General features: G+C 34.9%; 2 protein-coding genes across 2 annotated transcripts; both read right to left on the reverse strand.

Annotated features, from left to right (window-relative positions):
• Positions 1-7,939: 7,939 nt before the first annotated feature.
• LOC129880920 (26S proteasome non-ATPase regulatory subunit 13 homolog B-like) lies at positions 7,940-16,297 on the reverse strand. Its single transcript, XM_055955179.1, has 6 exons — positions 15,979-16,297; positions 11,950-12,396; positions 10,687-10,767; positions 9,412-9,608; positions 9,221-9,320; positions 7,940-8,452 (listed from the first exon to the last, which is right to left on the reverse strand). The coding sequence occupies exons 1-6, from the start codon at positions 16,126-16,128 to the stop codon at positions 8,267-8,269; spliced, it is 1,161 nt and encodes a 386-aa protein (XP_055811154.1). The 5' UTR covers positions 16,129-16,297; the 3' UTR covers positions 7,940-8,266.
• A 1,136-nt stretch (positions 16,298-17,433) lies between these two features.
• Positions 17,434-18,628, reverse strand: LOC129877964 (MYB-like transcription factor EOBII). Its single transcript, XM_055953431.1, has 3 exons — positions 18,419-18,628; positions 18,043-18,172; positions 17,434-17,954 (listed from the first exon to the last, which is right to left on the reverse strand). The coding sequence occupies exons 1-3, from the start codon at positions 18,546-18,548 to the stop codon at positions 17,531-17,533; spliced, it is 684 nt and encodes a 227-aa protein (XP_055809406.1). The 5' UTR covers positions 18,549-18,628; the 3' UTR covers positions 17,434-17,530.
• Positions 18,629-19,242: the final 614 nt, after the last annotated feature.

A 19,242-nucleotide genomic window follows, 5' to 3' on the forward strand; every position in this document is an offset into this window, starting at 1 on the left:
TGGGCCATAAATGATAAGAAAATGCTGTGGATTGGATGGATGAGGCTACTCGTTGTTCCCCCAGGTCATTACGTAGGGTTTTGAAAAAGTTCTTACAAAAAAATAACCGAAAGTCATATCATCAAAAAATTAATGGGCTAACACACATGAAAAACTGAGAAAATCGCCTCATTCTTGTTGAGTGGCCCAATAAATTCTTAGAGAATGGTGTTGATCATGCGGAATCTACATGTATCGTTTCCTCAAGTCGTTAAGAAGCATCTTGTAAAGGTTTTGCAAAAAAAAAAATGGCTGAAAGTCATATCACCATAGAACTCATGGCTAACACACACGAAAGACTAAGAAAATTGTCTTATTCATGTTGAATGACACATAAATGCTATGAACATGGGCAAATCATACAAGGGCTACATGTAGTATTCCCCCAGGTTGTTACAGAAAACCCTGTAAAGGTTTTTTTAAAAAATTGATCAAAAGTCATATCATCAAAAAATACATGCGCTAACACACACAAAAGTTTGAGAAAATCATCTAATTCCTGTTTAGTGGCCCCTAATTGCTAAGAAACTAGTGTGGATCATGCCGAGGCTACACATATTGTTCTCCAGGTTGTTACGAATGGTCTTGTAAAGGTTTTTAAAAAAATGATCGAAATTCATATCACCAAAAATTTTATGGGCTAATACACATGAAAAATAAAGAAAATCGTCTAACTCATGTTGAGTGACCCCTATATGCTAAGAACATGACGTGTATCATGTTGAGGATACAAGTACTAATCCCCCAGGTCATTAAAAGGGTCTTGTAAAGGTTTTGCCAAAAAAATTGAACAAAAGTCATATCACCAAAAAACTTAATGACTAACATACATGAAAAATTGAAAAAATCACATAATTTATATTGAGTAACCCATAAATACAAAGAAAATATTATGGATCATGTCGTGACTACACGTACTATTTCTCAAGTCGTTTTGGATGGTCCTATAAAAGTTTAGCAAAGAAAATGACCAAAAATCATATCATCAAAAAATTTATGCGCTAAGACACAAAAATTGAGAAAATTGGTTAATTCCTAATGAGTGGTCACTAAATGCTAAAAAAATGGTATGGATAGGAAGAGGCTACTCGTACTATTTTTCTAACTCGTTACAGAGATCCCTATAAAGTTTTTGTTAAAAATTGACCAAAAGTCATATCACCAAAAACTTCATGGGCTAATACACACGAAAAACTAAGAAAATCGCTTAATTCGGTTGAGTGACCAAAATGCTAATAAAATAGCGTGGATCATGCTGATGCTACACGTACTGTTCCACAAGATCGTTACGGAAGGCCCTGTTAAGGTATTACAAAAAAAATTAGCCGAAAGTCATATCACTTAAAAATTCATTGGCTAACACATATGAAAAACTGAAAAAATTGCCTAATTCCTTTTGAATATCTCCTAAATGCTAATAACATGACGTCAATCATGTCAAGGCTACAAGTAATATTTTCCCATATCGTTACAGAGGTTTTTCAAAAAAATAATCGAAAGTCATATCACAAAAAAATTCATAGTTAACACACACAAAAAATTGAGAAACAAATTGTCTTATTCCTGTTTAGCTACCCATAAATACTAAGAAAATGAGGTGGATTATTTCGAGGCTAAATGTAATATTCCTCTGAGTGATTATGACGGATCCTATAAAGGTTTTGCAAAGAAAATTACCAAAAGTTATATTACCAATATATTTATGGACTAACATATATGGAAAATTGAGAAAATCATCTAATTCATGTTGAATGACCACTAAATGCTAAGAAAATAGTGTGGATCATCCCGAAGCTACACATACTATTTTACAGGTCGTTATGGATGGTCATGTGAAGGTTTTGCAAAAATAATTAATCAAAAATCGTATCACCATAAAAGTTATGGGCTAAGGAATGAAAAATTGAGAAAATCGTCTAATTTCTCATGACTGACCCATAAATGCTAAGAAAATGGTGCGGATAATTTCGAGGATACACATACTATTTCCCAGGTCACTAAAAAGGGTCCTGCAAGGTTTTGTAAAAAAATTTGATCGAAATTCGTATTAGCAAAAAAATCAGTTGCTAACATACATGAAAAATCAAAACAAATGCCTAACTATTGTTGAGTGACCCCTAATTGCAAAGAAAATAGCGTGGATAGGCCGAAGCTACACGTACTGTTTCCCCAGGTTGTTATGGTGGATCTTGTAAGGGTTTTGCAAAAAAATTGACTGAAAGTCGTATCACTAAAAAATTCATTGGTTAACATACATGAAAAATTAAGAAATTGCCTAATCCTTGTTAAGTGGCCCAAAATTCAAAATAAATAGTGTGGATCATGCTGAGGCGACATGTTCTATTCCACAAGTCCTTACGAAAAGTCCTGTAAATGTTTTGCAAAAAAATTAAACCGAAAGTCATATTACCAAAACATTCATAGGCTAATACACATGAAAAATTGAGAAAATAGTCTAATTCCCGTTAAATGTTAAGAAAATGGAAAGGATCATGTTGATGTTACACGTACTGTTCCCTCAGGTCATTACAAAGGGTCCCGTAAAGGTTTTGTAAAAAATTGATCAAAAGTCATCATCAAAAAACTTATGGACTTATACATATGAAAAACTGAGAAAATTGTCTAATTCCTTATCAGTGACCCCTAAATGCTAAAAAAATAGCATGGATCAAGCCGAGGCTACACTAATATTCCTCTAAGTTGTTGAAGAGGGCCCTATAATGAGTTTGCAAATTTATTGACCGAAATTCATATTATCAAAAAAATTATGCATTAACACACATGAAAAATTAAAAAAATAGTTTAATTCCTGTTGATTGGCCCCTAAATGTTGTGGATCATGCCAAGGCTATGTGTATTGTTCTCCAGATCGCTACGAAGGGTCCTGTAAAATTTTACAAAACAATTGACCAAAAATCATGTCATAAAAAAATTCAGGAGCTAACACACACGAAAAACTAAAAAATCCACATAATTCATATTGAGTAACCCCTAAATACTAAGAACATGGTGTGGATACTGACGAGACAACAAGTATTTGTCTCCTAGGTCGTTAAAGAGGATCATGTAATTGTTTTGCAAAATTATTGACTGAAATTCATATAATTAAAAAATTCATAGGCTAAAACACACGAGAAACTGAGAGAACACCCTAATTCATGTTTAGCGGCCCGTAAATGCTGAGAAAATAGCATGGATAATGCTAAGGCTACACGTAGTGTTCCACCAGGTTGTTACGAGGGGTCCTGTAAAAGTTTTAAATTTTTTTTATCGAAAATCATATCACCAAAAAATTAATGCACTAACACACAATAAATTAAAAAAATTGAATAATTTCTATTGAGTAGAGACTAAATACTAAGAAAATAACAATCTTGCCGAGGCTACATGTAATGTTCCCCCATGATATGTAGCTCCTGTAAAGGTTTGCAAAAAAAAAGATTGAAGGTCATATCAGCAAAAATTTATGGGCTAAGTAACACATACGAAAAACTAAAAAAATTGTTTAATTAGTGTTGAGTGACCCTAAATGCTAAGAAAATGGCATGGATAGGCCGAGGCTACACGTACTATTTCCCAGGTTGGTACAGAGGGTCTTGTAAAGGTTTTGCAAAAAAAATTAATCGAAAGTCAATATTACTAGATAATTCATGTGCGTTACACAAGAAAAAACTGAGAGAATTGCCTGATTTCTTTTGAGTGGCCTATAAATACTAAAAAAATAGCGTGGAACATGCAAAGACTACACGTATTATCCCTCTAGGTCGGAACAGAGGGTCCTATAAAAGTTTTTAAAAAAATTGACAAAAAGTTATATCACAAAAAATTATGGGCTAACGCACACGAAAAATTGAAAAAATCGTCTAATTCTTATTGAGTGGTGAAAATAGCGTGGATCATACCGAGGCTACAGGTATTGTTCCCCCAGGTCGTTATAGAGGGTATTGTAAAAGTTTTGCAAAAAAATTGACAAAAAGCCATATCAACAAAAAATTAATAATCTAACACATAGTCACACACGGAAAAAAAATCACTTAATTTCTATTTAGTAGCCCGAAATGCAAATAAAATTTTGTGGATTACGTTGAGGCTACACACATTGTTACCACATGTTACGAATGGTCCTGTAAAGATTTTGCAAAAAATTGACCGAAAGTCATTTCACCAATAAACTCATGCGCTAACACACACAAAAAATAGAAAAATCGTATATCGTATATTTTTTGTTGAGTGGCCATAAATGCTAAGAAAATATTGTAGATCATGTCGAGGCTACGCGAACTATTCCCTCAGGTTGTTACGGAGGGTCTAGTAAATGTATTGAATTTTTGTTTTACCAAAAGACATATCACCAAATAATGTATAAGCTAACACATGCGAAATACTATGAAAATAGTTCAATTCATGTTGAGTGGTCCCTAATTGCTAATTAAATGGTGTAGGTAGGCCGAGGCTACTCATACTGTTCTCACAAGTCGTTACGTAGGGTCCTGTAAAAATTTTGCACAAAAATTAACCAAAAGCCATAGTATCAAAAAAAATCATGAACTAACATATAAAAAAAATTAAGAAAATCGTCTAATTTCTTTTGAGTGGTCTCTAAATGCTAAGAAAATGACTTGGATCATTCTAAGCCTACACGTATTGTTCCTCAGGTCGTTACGGAGGTTCTTGTAAATGTTTTACAAAAGAATTGACTGAAGTCATATCACAAAACATTAATGGGCTAACACACATGAAAACTAAGAAAATCGCCTAGTTCTTGTGAGAAAAAATGTACGCGGATAAGCATTACATCTACTAGTTAATTAGTTAACATAGCTATAGTTTAGCTAATTTACAATTCGCTACTAATCTTTAGCATTAATTGTAGTTTGAGTTTGTATAATTCGCACTTTTGTATAATTCAAAATTTGTATAATATAACTTGTATAACTTTTGTATATTGTGATTTTGTATAATATAATTTGTATAACTATTTAAAGTTCAGATGTTTGTGTTTGTATAAATTCGTTATTTCGAGTTTATACAAAAATAACTCAATTATACAACCTTACCTATGAATAATACAAATGAGGCAGCTCAAACAATAGTTATAGTCCGTAAATATGTAAACTGTAGCTAAAAAATATAATTAAGATACTTATAATAGCTATTTGTGAAATTTCATCTTCGTGTTAAGTGGCCCCTAAATGATAAGAAAATGGGGTATATCATGCCGATGATATACGTACTGTTCTCCCAGGTCGTTATAGAGAATCCTATAAAGGTTTTGCAAAAAAAATTGACTGAAATCCATAGCATCAAAAAATTTATAGGCTAACACACACGAAAAATTGAGAAAATTGCCTAATTTCTGTTGAGTGACCCATAAATGCTAAGAAAATTGTGTGGATCATGTCAAGGCTACATGTGCTGTTCCACAAGGTCGTTACCGAGTCCTATAAATATTTTGCAAAATAATTAACTTAAAGTAATATCACGAAGAAATTAATGGGTTAACATACATAATAAACTGAGATAATCGTCTAATTACTATTGAGTGACCCCTAAATGCCTATAGTGTGGATAGGCTAAGTTTAGACGTACTTTTCCCCCAAGTCATTACGGAGGGTCATTTAAATGTTTGGCAAAAAAATTATTCAAAATTTATATTACTAAAAAAATTCATGGGCTAATACATACGAAAAACTGAGAAAAACGCATAATTCTTATTGAGTGACCCCTTAATTCTAAGAAAATAACGTGCATCATGTTGATGCTACATATACTGTTCCCCCAGGTTGTTAGGGAGAGTCCATGAAGGTTTTGGGAAAAACATTTGATAGAAAGTTATATCACCGAAAAATTTATGAGCTAACACATACGAAAAACAAAGAAAAATTGTCTAATTCATGTTGAGTGGCTCCTAAATGCTGAGAAAATTGTGTGGATCATGTCGAAGCTACACATGCTATTCCCCCAGGTCGTTACGAAGTGTGTAGTAAAGGTTTTGCAAAAAAATTCAACGAAAGTCATATCACCAAAAAATTCATGGGCTAACACACACGAAAAATTAAGAAAATTATCTAATTCCTGTGGAGTGGCCTCCAAATACTAAGAAAATGACGTGGATAATGCTGAATCTACATGTATTTTTCCTCCAGGTCATTGTGGAGGGTTCTGTGAAGGTTTTGCAAAAAAAATGATACAAAGTCATATCACCAAAAAATTCATGAGCTAACATACACATAAAATTAAAAAATCATCTAATTCTTGTTGAGTGACCCTAAATGCTAAGAAAATACCGTGGATCACGTCGAGGCTACACATACTGTTATCCTAGGTCGTTACGGAGGCAATTGTAAAGATTTTGTAATTTTTTTTACCAAAAGTTATATCACCAAAAAATTAATGGGTTAATACACATGAATTAAAGAAAATTGTCTAATTCATGTTGAGTGGCCCTAAATGCTAAGAAAATGGAGTGAATCATATCGAGACTATACGTACTATTCTCACAGGTTGTTGTGAAGGGTCCTGTAAAGGTTTAGCAAGAAAATTGACTGAAATTCACATCACCAAAAATAATTCATGGGTAACACATACGAAAAACTGAAAAAATTACTTAATTCTGTTCGAGTGGGCCCATAAATGCTAAGAAAATGATGTGGATCATGCCGAAGCTACATGTATTGTCCCCTCATGTCATTACGGAGGGTTCTGTAAATGTTTTGCAAAAAGAAAAAAGATCAAAATGCATATGCCAAAAAATTAATGGGCTAACACACGAAAAATTAAGAAAATTGCTTAATTGTTGTTTATTGGCCCCTAAATGCTTTAAAATGGTGTGGATTGTGTTGAGTCTACATGTATTGTTCCCCCAGGTCGTTACGAAGAGTACTGTAAAGGTTTTAGAATTTTTTTTTACCGAAAGTCATTTCACCAAAAAATTCATGGGCCAACACACACGAAAAAACTAAGAAAATCGCCTAATTCTTGTTGAGTGACCCCTAAATACTAAGAAAATTGTGTGGTTCATATCGAGGCTACACGTACTGTTCCTCCAGGTCGTTATGAAGGGTCCTCTAAAGGTTTTACAAAAAAGTTGACCGAAAGTCATACCACCAAAAACTCTCTTGGGCTAACACACACGAAAAACTAAAAAAATCACTTAATTCATGTTGAGTATTCCCTAAACACTACGAAAATCATGTGTCGTTACAACAACATACTCAATATATTCTCAAAAAGTGGGATTTGAGGATGATGAGATGTACACAGTTTATTTTTACCTTTGTAGGTAGATTCTAATAGACCCTCGATGCAAAAAAAAATTATGCTATCCAGAAAACTTTTGAATTAAATGCCAAAATAGAAAGTTACGATAAAACTATTGAAGAAAGAAAATAGTGACAATAAAACTAGTAAAGATAACCAAAGAAAGTAACAGTAGTAATAAAAGTATCGAATAAGATATTACCAAAGAAAGTAACAGTAGTAATAAAAGTATCGAATAAGATATTACCAGTACAGTTAAAAAAATAAGACTATCTAGATATTGTCTACCTAATTTCTACTTTCCATCTAGGGCAATTATCTCACCGCCATCTTCACATCTTTAATAGGACATGTATTCCTCTTCTTCACATGTCCAAATCATCTCAACCACACTTCCCACATCTTATCCACCACGGAGCTACTCCCATCGTGTGTTCCTCTTATTCAAAATCTCTGATGACAAAGGACTCAGGAAAATAATGGGAGAATCAATTTACTTCACTGATGATTTATTGGGATGATCAAATGCATGAGAGCATCTACTATGACAATGCACTAATGAATCGCTTGCAAGAAAAATATGAATAAGAGTGGAAAAAAGTCTTACGCAGAATAATAATACAGATATATGCAACCTATATAAATGATAAAACTCACTTCTATAAGAAGTTGGATGCTATTTAATTGTAGTGCACCGTAAGGAGCAAGAAATAACAAAAACATAACAATGAGATCCAACAATTTTGCAGTCCGAATTAGAAGTAATCAAATACAAGAACAAGAGACTATCTGGAAGAAAGAAAATCAATGAGATCAACAATTTCGCAGCATAAACCGGGACATACAAATAAAGGCCTATGAAAACACGACCACAGTCCCTAGCTTCTCAACTCTCTGCAAGAAGTAAATTTCAGAAGGGAGGCGTGGGCAGCTATTACGGATAAAGGACACTGGAAAAAGTAAAAGATTATGCTGCAACTAGATCAGGAGTTTCAGCCTCCACGGATAACAGAGCAGTGTGTACTTTATCCACCCAATTGTCTAGCCGATCCCTCAGTGACTTGATTTGAGGAATTCCCAGAACTCTTGGTTGCACCCAGGACACATGAACTGTCCCTTCGACTTGATCAAGTATTCCCTCAATCAGATGCACCTACAGGAGGACAACATTAAACCAACTGTGAGAAAGACGTGAACCTCATCAAGAGGAAGAAATACAGTATCAACAATGCCCAAGTAGAAAATTCAGGGGACCAAGGAAAAGTATACTTCTAAATAAGTCTTTACTAATATTGATTATTAACACGTCTATTGTTGGTATTAGCATCTGCATTACCCAGCACAGAAAAGTAGAGTTCACTAATGAAGAAAGATGAAGATTCTAGGTCACTATTCTCATAAAGGAAGTGTTTATAACAAAGCTATGTAAGATAAAATAGAGAAGGGGAGGGAAAGGAAAGGCAAGAATGCAACTACAGCTACAACATACCAAGTGTAGGAATAGCATAACCAGACCGTTCTAATGCACATAATATAGAGTCTCACTTTCCTTCACAAATCCAGAAGGATCAAGCATTTTTTTCTCATCATATAAAAATGCATTATACAAGGAATTACTAGTAGCGAACTGCCAATCTGAGGTACTTGCACTCGCTGCATAAAGCAATAAATGAGATTGCAGCCCAACTGATCGTTTGGATTTATATTATATGAATTGGATAGACTTCGACTGTTTTGGCAAAACCTTTTGCACACAACAAAACACAAGGGTAAAAGCATAGTTTCTCAAGTCTCAACCCATAGCAAGATGCTGATATCACTATAATACAATAAAGATGCACATTTATTATGTCTTCCACAGTTGAAGGAAGCTTGTGAGAGTAACAGAAGGTAAATTCTAATTTAACTAATGAGTACTTACAGAGAGGCTCTTCATGAGCAGATATTCGACATCCTCCACGCTTAACTTTGTGCGGTTTGCAATCACACTCAGGGGGATAGTTCTATCATCTGCTGGGCGACTGCATGCAAATGAATTGTCCAAAGCTTTAGTAACAACCGTAACAATATAAGTAAAGAGAACTTCTGTTATCTGCAAAATTTCCACAGTACCTGAAGATAATTTCCATCAAGCAGAGAATGTTGATCTTCTCGAGAAGCTTTTTCTCATGCTGCACCAACGCTGGTTGAGCATTTAAAGCAGCTTGATGGACATGGCATAATTTTTGATAGTGAACCAAATCACCGGTGTTAAATGCTTCAAGAATATAATAGAGCCACTCAACCTTGGTCCCTATCAGACTTTTTATCTGTAACAAATTAGAATAAGTCAACATAGATTGAACCAACATGATCTTGTCAGCACAAATGATACAAGACGAAACAACTATCCAGTTATTGTAACATAATTCTAGTCCATCCCACACAACTGCAGCCAAAAGCATGGAGGAAAAGGAATTTATTGGGATTTTAGTGGTTTCTCAGATACAGTGCCTTAGTGGATTGTTAATTCTCAGCTTCATTTTGATATCTCCTGGTCCTTGTATACATCCTATACAATATTAACCAAATGTTTTTGCAAAACGGAAATTTAAGTCCATCCATCCATGTAAATCTATATACTGAAACTAAGGAAATTAAAGTAGAAAAGATGGCTATTTGGGACCATCAGCAAAATCTAATGGTTCAATGAGAAGAACTTTATTTCTACAAAATAGAGAAGCAACGAGAGGGATAGCCAGGATGACTATGGCAAAATTTGGCATCCCATCTGTAATGGATCAAACATTATACATGTCCCAAATAGGGCCAACTCATACTTCTTGTTTTTGCCCCAGAAGATTTGAGGGTGTAGGCGGAGAAGATTTGCAGAATTAAAGTGGAGGTCCAAGCATCTTGTTCAGTTTTCAGCAGTAAGTTGAAAAAAAGTAGAAGCAGAGTCATAATGAAGATCCAGTAATCTTGTTGAGGAGTTTTCAGCAGTGAGTTGAAACCATTAAGAGCAAGAGACCGAAAAAGCAGAAATAAAAGCAAAAAAGAATAGACTACCCTGCATACTGTGGGGTTCCTTATTCTTATCACAGTTTAACTTGATACTTAACCACACACAAGGTCAATTCCTGGCATAACTAGTTCAACCAGCTGGTCAACACAGTATCATTGGCATTAGTTCCTTGATAAATATGAGAATAAAAATTGGATGAACTATTAACAAGCTCTCACTCTAGCACAGATGACAACACGATAAGAACTCAAGACACAGTCTGACATCTCCTGGGAAGGAAATCACCAGTATATTCCTTGAATGAGCAGTCCACGTAGTCATTTCCACAAGAAAGAATATTAATGCATGGAACAGAAAACAAGAAAGTTTGCATATAAACTTACAATCGGATGAGCAAGCAGTTCTCCGAAGTTGTATATGTTGTCTCCCAGCAATGCCGACAGGGACAAATCAAAAGCCAAATCCTAAATAAGATAGTGGGAACAATTAGGTCGATACCAAGCCCAAAAACATATGACCACTCAACCATTTTCAGGTAGACAATAATTAAGAGACTGAAATTGCAGAAAATATTTAAAATCACATATACAACTAACAAGTATGTCTACTCAAAGGCTGACAAGTAGTCATTAGAAAAGATCACTCAATAATAATCCAATAAGCAATTGAACAATAGCACTTCTCCTTTTCAAGAATTATATTGCTTAGCTAACTTCATAGCACTGATGGCATCTCCAACATAAATAAGGAGGATGTATCCTGATTCATGAATTTGTGGAATAAGATTTAACTCTAGGACTTGATTCAGGCAGAAGGCCAGTATGAAAAAAGATATTTTGAACAAAAAGTTCAGAACTTGCTGATAGGGAAGGAGAGAATAAAGAAAGCATTAAAGCAACGCAAACAAGCTACATCAATCAACTATTCGTTGATGGACAAACTATATTCTTTATAATCTTATGTCAAATGGAACATCTTTTATCTTTCTCACGAACACCACCGGTGCCTTACCCCTTGAGGAGCAAAGCTCACTTACCTTTTAGGGTAAGGGGGTACCACAAGAAGAAAAAGGACTGGCCCTTGATAACTCAGGTTCCTTCAACACAATTTGTATGGAGAGTTATGAGAATGATAAAGAGCATTTTAGAGAATTCAGATAAGTTAACTTTTAACCCAGGAAAACTCCAGACGTTTGAGGGGGAGGGGGAGCACAATTTCATTTTCAAATTGCTTTCCTTCCCTCGCTAATGAGCTGAGTAAAAGATGAGGATGGTGACAATGATTTGACAGAGATTCCATCATATACTCTTGAATATCAAGTAGCACAGACTGTAAGCATCATAACACTATGAAGTACAACTTGAACTGCCTAAATAGTTGGGGTCTCTACAGATATACTCCAGCCTTAGAGATCTATTACCAACATTCCCCAGACTCATTCATATTCCTGATAACCTAATGGTTAGCCATATTTTAGTAAAATAAGCTAACATATTGACAATTAATAAGCAACTAATTGAGTAATACAAACAAGTGAATTGCAGCAAGGCAGATCAACGTACAGGGGCAATAAATTCAACTAGTTAGGATGGAAGAACTCTTAGATTAGTCCTTGGAAAAAAGACAAAATAAAAAGTGACAAATACCAGCTTAAATGATTCAGAAAGAGATTCCACTGAAGTGTACGCGAGATAAAGAAGAGCACTTTTGTAGAAATCGGCAAATTCCTGGCGAGCTTTATGGTACTGAGATGAAACCCAATAATAGCTTGCATAGACAGATGGATCAATGTCAGTCATGCTATCAAGTGTAGTTTTCCCCTCATCTAAAAGTTTCTGGCACTCTTTTGGATCTCCTTGCTCAAGCCTAAGTAGGGCAATCTGCATCTTAATATAAAGAATCGGCTCCTCTATCCGTGTCTCTTTCGTATTATGAAGTTTCTCCGTCACTCCTTCGAGGAAGCCTATAGCGGCTTCTTTCTCGGGGTATTGCCGAGAAACAATGACTGCAAAATGTGCAAGCTTGAGAAGATTGATCTTTGTCTCAAAATCAGTGATGAAGTTGTGATACAACTGTATTAGTCCGTCACCAGCCTAAATAAAGAGAAGAGAGTTGTTATATGTGAACACAGCATAATAAAACAACCAATCACTTAAGTATCTCTTCAGAATCAAGTGCACACACATTGTAGCATAGTAAAAAAGGGCAGCCCGGTGCACTTAAGCTCCCGCTATGCGCAGGGTCCGGGGAAGGGCCCGACCACAAGGGTCTATTGTACGCAGCCTTACCTTGCATTTCTGCCAGAGGCTGTTTCCAAGGCTTGAACCCGTGACCTCCTGGTCACATGGCAGCAACTTTACCAGTTACTCCAAGGCTATAGTACAACCCGACAAATAGATTGTGAGAAGCAAAAGGTACAAACTTATATGCAATACAAACATGCAGTGATACAGGCTAAGCTCCAAACACATCACTACTCGTGGAGAATAAACCCCTTGAAACAAGATTTAGTACTAAATAATTTTAGTTATATCAGCTCCACCTCAATTTAAATCGTTGATACAGGACAAGGATAAACGATAAACACACATTTAGATGATTAAGAATTTCCTTAGGGGGATACGTAATTGAGATGATTTAAAATAATAATATTTAAGAAAACTTCACATCACTTGATAATTTGTCTGCTTATTTTGCCACTAAGTTCTGAATCAGGGCCCTAATAGTATCTTTATGCCAATCCAGATGCATTGCATGATTAGGCATAGTACCAACATTTCATGCTGATTCATGCTACATGTGACTACCAAACCGTATAAAACTACAAACACATGCAAATAAGAGTAAGATCTTTTTTGAAACAAATGTTAGTAGTGTACGCTTCTCTGAATATATAAACCATGGAATTTGCACAGTATACAAAGAATATATTATTTCTTTTTAAAATGAAGGAGATCAGATATTATAGAAGTGTCCTTTAGCATGATAGATAACACTTCGAATTCTATTGCATCAATTTTCCTGGGTCCATAATACAATGGAGTGTTTAGACAAAGTCTTGAATGGATTTGCAGTAAGCTTTCCCTGCTTTGTTTCAACTAGCCTGGGAGCCAGATGCAACAGTGCAACGATACAGACATGGAAATTTTTGGAATCTAACTTTCAGAAGGAACTTGCAAGATTGGGAAATAGAGGATTTTCTCAAACTGTTACAAGCTCTCAATAGGTTCACAGGAAATGACATTGCACCAGACCAGTTCAGATGGGGGCATACTGATGGAGGAAAGTTCACAGTGAAGGCAGCCTACAAGATAGCAATGGACCTAAATGCTATCACTGACAACTGGCCTTGGAAGCTAATCTGGAAGGTTAAACTTCCACCCAAAATTGTTTGTTTTACCTGGAAAGCAATGCATGAAGCCACTCTAACACAGGACAACCTTAAAAGGAGGAAGCTTCAAATTGTGAATAGATGCTACATGTGCAACAGCGAAGCAGAAAATCATAGCCATCTGTTTCTGCAACGTCCAGCTGCTGCAGACTTGTGGCACATGTTTCTCTCCCTTTTTGACCTCAGATGGGTAATGCCTAACACTATCAGGGAAGTTTTTGAATGCTGGAACCACTGGAAAGTTGACAGCACCATCAAAAAGATTTGGACGATGATACCAGCCTCCATCTTTTGGACAATCTGGAATGAAAGAAATAGAAGATGTTTTGATGGCCTCTCAACTAGCCAATCTGTGCTCAAAGCTAAATGTCTTTCGTATTTATATAGTTGGGTTTTTTAGTCCCCAATGGATTCCCCTGATAGCTTTTTAGATTTTGTTTGCTCTATGATAGTGTACTAGAGATAACATACTAGTGCTCACTTTTTTGTAACTACTTTGCATCTTCTTGATGCCATGAATGGAATCAATTACTTCATCTAAAAAAAAATATTGTTGTTGTAATATTTAGAAGATTAGATCCCCCTCCCCCCACCCCAAACCTCTGTCGCGAGTTCAAATTCCAGCATAGACAAAAATACTAGGTAGTATTTTCTCATCTATATCCAAGCCTTGATGGACAGAGTTACCCGCTACCTGTGTTGGTGGAGGTAGCAGATACCCCGTGGAATAAGTCTAGGTGCACACAAGCGGGCCCAGACACTACGGTTAATAAGAAAATATTTAAAAGATTAGATCGTCTAAGTCAATCTCAGGGCCTTCAAATACAAAACATAGTATAAAATGGCTTTGTTGGAAAGGTCCTCTTCCATGGGTGTTGTATTGCATCATTCACATGTTTCCCGCCCAATATGCAAACTGCAGCTACAGAGAGGTCCTATACGTAAAGAACACATTCAACTGCCCCCCCCCCCTCAAAAAAAAAAACTTGAACAATATAAAGCTATAAATGAAGCACCACTCAATTTACTATCAGCTGATACATATTTTGCAGTATCCACCATGCTACTATAGTTCAATTAGTAATTGCAACCATGACACCTGAAGTTAGTTGATTAGTACAACATTTTAATAGCTTGCACACACTAATCCATAGGCAGTCTGCTATAGCCAACAAGGAAAGTGCAGGGTAAACCTGTCCACAACGAATGGAGGAAATTGGCCCACACTGGAATCTGGATGTTATAGTTTGATTATTATTTCTCCTATAACCCAATTCAAAACCTTCTTCTTCAGTTGAACTATCCATCAAACAAAAACAAACAACCAAACTCCCTACTTTTTAAACAATCCGTTCTGTTCATTGCTAGGAAGCCCCAATGTTTTTTTTATAACCGTGGTGTCCGGGTCCACGGGATACGTGTCACCTTCCACCAACAACACGTAACTCTGTCCACCAAGGCTAGAACAAATGAGAAGAAATCATCCAGCGCTTTTGTCTCTACTAGGATTTAAATCTGAAACCTCATGGTGCTCAACCCACTTCATTGACCCCTTGGCTACACGTTGGGTACGAAGCCCCAATTTTTTCTAACCCTTCCAAAAGCACTAGAATAGTTCTAAAGCTCAAAACACCCTTAATTCTTACCCATCGCAAAACCAAATCCTATAAGTAAATCTCTAACATGAATCCTCCACTAACCTAACTTATACCCCGTTAAACCCATAACATGAGATAATCTTAATAGCTCAGTTGGTTGACAAATACCTGAGCTTTCATATTGTTTCTAGGCCCAAACAATCCCAATTCTTACCCGTCCCAAACCAAATCCTATAAGTAAATCTCTAGCATGAATGCTCCACTAAACCCTAACTTATACACACCTAAACCCATAGCATAGGAGAATCTTAGTAGTTAAATTGGTTGACAACTATCGGAACTTTCACCTTGTTTCTAGGCCCAAACAATCCCCAATTCTCACCCGTCCCAAAACCAAATCCATTAAGTAAATCGCTAACACAAATCCTCCACTAAACCCTAACTTATACCCACCTAAACCCATAGCATAGGAGAATCGTAGTAGCTCAACTGATTGACAGATTAACTGAACTTTCACCTTGTTTAGTGAGCATTCAATTCCTCACCTTATAATCATCTCCTCTATAATAATAATAAAAAAAAACAAAAGGAAAAAAAAAATAGCATGCACATACACACAAATAAAGTCCAAATACAACACAAAAACAAACGAAATTCACAAGAATTAAATCGAATTCAATGATAACCTGAATAACGGGTAGAGCAACGAACTGTTCGAGCTTGAGAGTAAGCTGATGCCAGAGCTTCTTCTGGTACAGATCTGCTAGAGTAGTGTACCAATCGGAAATCTGTGAATGAGCATTGCAAAACGATTCCAAGTACTGAAGTGCCGCCATGGCTGAAAATCTCTCTCAGTAACACCGATGAAGACGAAGCCGAGAGAGAGAGAGAAAGAGAGAGAAAAGCTCCTAACTTCTAAATTGTGTTTTACTTGTTCATAAAGAAATGAATGATGGAGTTTGGGTAAGTCCAGTTTAGTCTCTATTGTATTACTTTGGACCCTTATTGTCCTTCAAGTTTACAAAAAATAACTGTTTTTGGTCCATTCCGCATGTTCGGATTGAATATGAAAATTTGAATGGAAGAGATTACAAATAAACTACAATCTAAATAAGTTTGGATTAGATTCTTTAAGTTTGATTTTAAAATTTTAGATTTTTTATTTTTGACTTTTAAGCCCTTAAAATTAAACCATAACAATTGATTGTCTCAATTCGTCTAAAAAATTATTTCTTAGAATATATAGCTTTCTATGTATTAAGCTTTAGTTTCTCATGAAATCGTTTCAAGGGAATTATATATCAAAAGACTCAAAACATCGAGAGAATTTCATATCTAAGATTTGGGACTCTTTAGAGGTAATTTTGAGTTTATCAAGATTGAATAGTCAGTGTGTGTTTCATGTATAGTTAAATTATATTCAGCTTCTTGAATGTGTCATAACGTATAGTCAGTATAGCTCATGTATAGATAAACTATATTGTACAATCAGTCAGTGTATATTTTCTATAACATTTGGTAACTATATTGTATAGTCAATGTATACTTCCTATGACTTTTGGTTATTTTTTATGTAAATTAAAAATGGCTATATTTGTTGTAAATTAATTACTTTATTGTATATATTTGAATTTAGCCTATTTAGTAATTCTCTATATAGTTTAAAATAATTATATATTGTCTCACAAATTAATAATTTCATATCAGATTTCAAGTCAAATACATCTAAATACATGTATATTTGCTACCAAATACACTAAAATATAGATACACAAGGAAAAACGAGCAAGATAGACAGAAGACGAGAGAGTTGAATTACACTAGATACATGTATGGCCAGATACATTCTTATTAATAAAACACTCCGTTGTTTTTGTAGCTTTGACTCAATTGCACCATTATACTATATACAGCATTACTTGAATGCCTAACAAGTGATATTATACATGCTTCTTTTTCTTGAACTTGTAGGAATTATTCCGTAATAAGATATTGGCTACAATTGAAAATAGTTACATCACAAAATTTATAAAATCCAGAGTTCTAAGCTCTTGATTGGAACCTTCTTCTGTTCCCAGCTTGCAAGAAGTGGAATTTTTCTTCTTCTTTTTTTGGCTTATTACAAATTTATTAATTCGACAAATTCAAATTTACATTTTGTAGAGCTGACTAAAAGGGACGAAAATACCCCCTATCAAGAGTTTGGTCCTTTAGCAAGACTCAAACCCAAGACTCTAATTAAGGATTGACATTAAAATCGTCCAAGTTCCACAAGCCAATATCCCACATGATGTCTTCATTAGATGAGGCCTCAGATACTGGCACATAATTAGCATATCCATTGATCATAGAATAGAAGAAACCACCTTGCTCTTGCTCATGAAATGTGTTGTTTTGGTACAAAATGGCCATGTCTTGTTTTGGTACATGACTTGGAACGTTATTCTCATTTTCCTCAAAAAGTGACATGATCCTTTTCATGTCGATTTGATTGTTCAGCAGTTGCTTTTGTTGAAACTGTTGTCTTTTTAAAAGACGGGTTTTTATTTTTTCAGATGTATCAATTCTTGATTTCTTGATCTTTTTTTTGAAATGAGTCATCCAATAATTTTTGATTTCATTGTCAGTTCTCCCTGGCAAGCTTCTAGCAATTGTCGACCATCTATTCAAAAATTGTATTTTGATTTTTATCAATAATCAAGAACTTTAAAGAATATTCAATATTAGTATATAATACTTCAAACAATTACCTGTTCCCCCACATAGCATGAAGTTCAAGAATGATCCTCTCTTCATATGGAGTAATCTGCCCCTTCTTAAGGTCTGGCCTTAAGTAATTCACCCATCTCAACCTACAACTTTTTCCATTTCTTTTCAATCCTGTTCAGACAAGTACAACAACAATAACTACGTCTTAGTCCTGAACGAAAATAATTTTTAATATATTATTTTGGATTTTAATATGGTGTGTGATATCACTATTGAGACTCCGATTAATTCAAATATATAAAAGGATAATATATAAAAGGATCTTATACGTTCCACCTCTCGACTCGACGATAGACTTGTTAAAGCTGGAAGTGAGTGAAAAATGAGTAATAAAAATAGAAACAATATAGTAATTACCTGCAAGCCTAGCAACAGAATTCCATCTGCCTTCACCATGAAAATTGACATATTCAATGAGTAATTTATCTTCTTCAGCTGTCCAAGGACCTTTTCTCCATTCTTCTTCTATAATTCCCCACCTTCCCATTTTTTTGTATAAATATTCTTAATATTAAAGCCAATATATAAGAGAGGAAAGAATCTATCTAAACTGTTTTGTCCTCAAAATTCTGACATAATTAGCAAGATTTGTCACTATTTATATTTGCACCAAAACCTCTCTCCATTAGTCAATTTTTTTATGACTAATGAGTTATAGCTAAACATGACTCCATTAATTATAGCACTTAGTATAAAATATTATTTGTCCTCATCAGTTGTATATATTTCCAAAATAGTTACGTGTACTTGTCCTAGTTTACTGCTCTTAGAAAATTCTAAGAAGGCATTGAAAGATTTGTTTGGGAGAACCAAAGAAAGTTATAGCATCACAATTCACACGTATACAATTTTGAGATAATTTTATTATACGACTTCACTACAATAATAAACCCTTTATTATACGCTTCCATCGAAACTCGTATGTGATGAGACTAAATTTTGATTCTCATCGAAATATTCCATATTAAAAAAAAATACTAATCCTAACAAAAACAATTTGAACATAAAATTTCTGATTAAGAATAAAATTTCTGATTAAGAATAAAGTATATACTTATCACTTCTATCACAATCCTCATCGGTAACTCATAATCATGCTTGGCTATTGTTGACTGCCGAGAGATTGGGTGACATCATAGCAGCTTGATCAAAGTCACCAAAGTATATTTTAGTTATAAGGT

The sequence above is a fragment of the Solanum dulcamara genome, chromosome 2, assembly GCF_947179165.1.
Source record: "Solanum dulcamara chromosome 2, daSolDulc1.2, whole genome shotgun sequence".
Taxonomy (NCBI): Eukaryota; Viridiplantae; Streptophyta; class Magnoliopsida; order Solanales; family Solanaceae; genus Solanum; species Solanum dulcamara.

Coding starts and splice junctions, on each gene's coding strand:
- LOC129880920 (XM_055955179.1), bottom strand. CDS start 16,128: ATGGCGGCACTTCAGTACTTGGAATCGTTTTGCAATGCTCATTCACAG. Junction 9,321..9,411: donor TTGATGGAAATTATCTTCAG/GTACTGTGGAAA, acceptor ATTTGCATGCAG/TCGCCCAGCAGATGATAGAA. Junction 8,453..9,220: donor TGCTCATGAAGAGCCTCTCT/GTAAGTACTCAT, acceptor GTCCTCCTGTAG/GTGCATCTGATTGAGGGAAT.
- LOC129877964 (XM_055953431.1), bottom strand. CDS start 18,548: ATGGGAAGGTGGGGAATTATAGAAGAAGAATGGAGAAAAGGTCCTTGG. Junction 18,173..18,418: donor TTCTGTTGCTAGGCTTGCAG/GTAATTACTATA, acceptor TTGTCTGAACAG/GATTGAAAAGAAATGGAAAA. Junction 17,955..18,042: donor CATGCTATGTGGGGGAACAG/GTAATTGTTTGA, acceptor ATTTTTGAATAG/ATGGTCGACAATTGCTAGAA.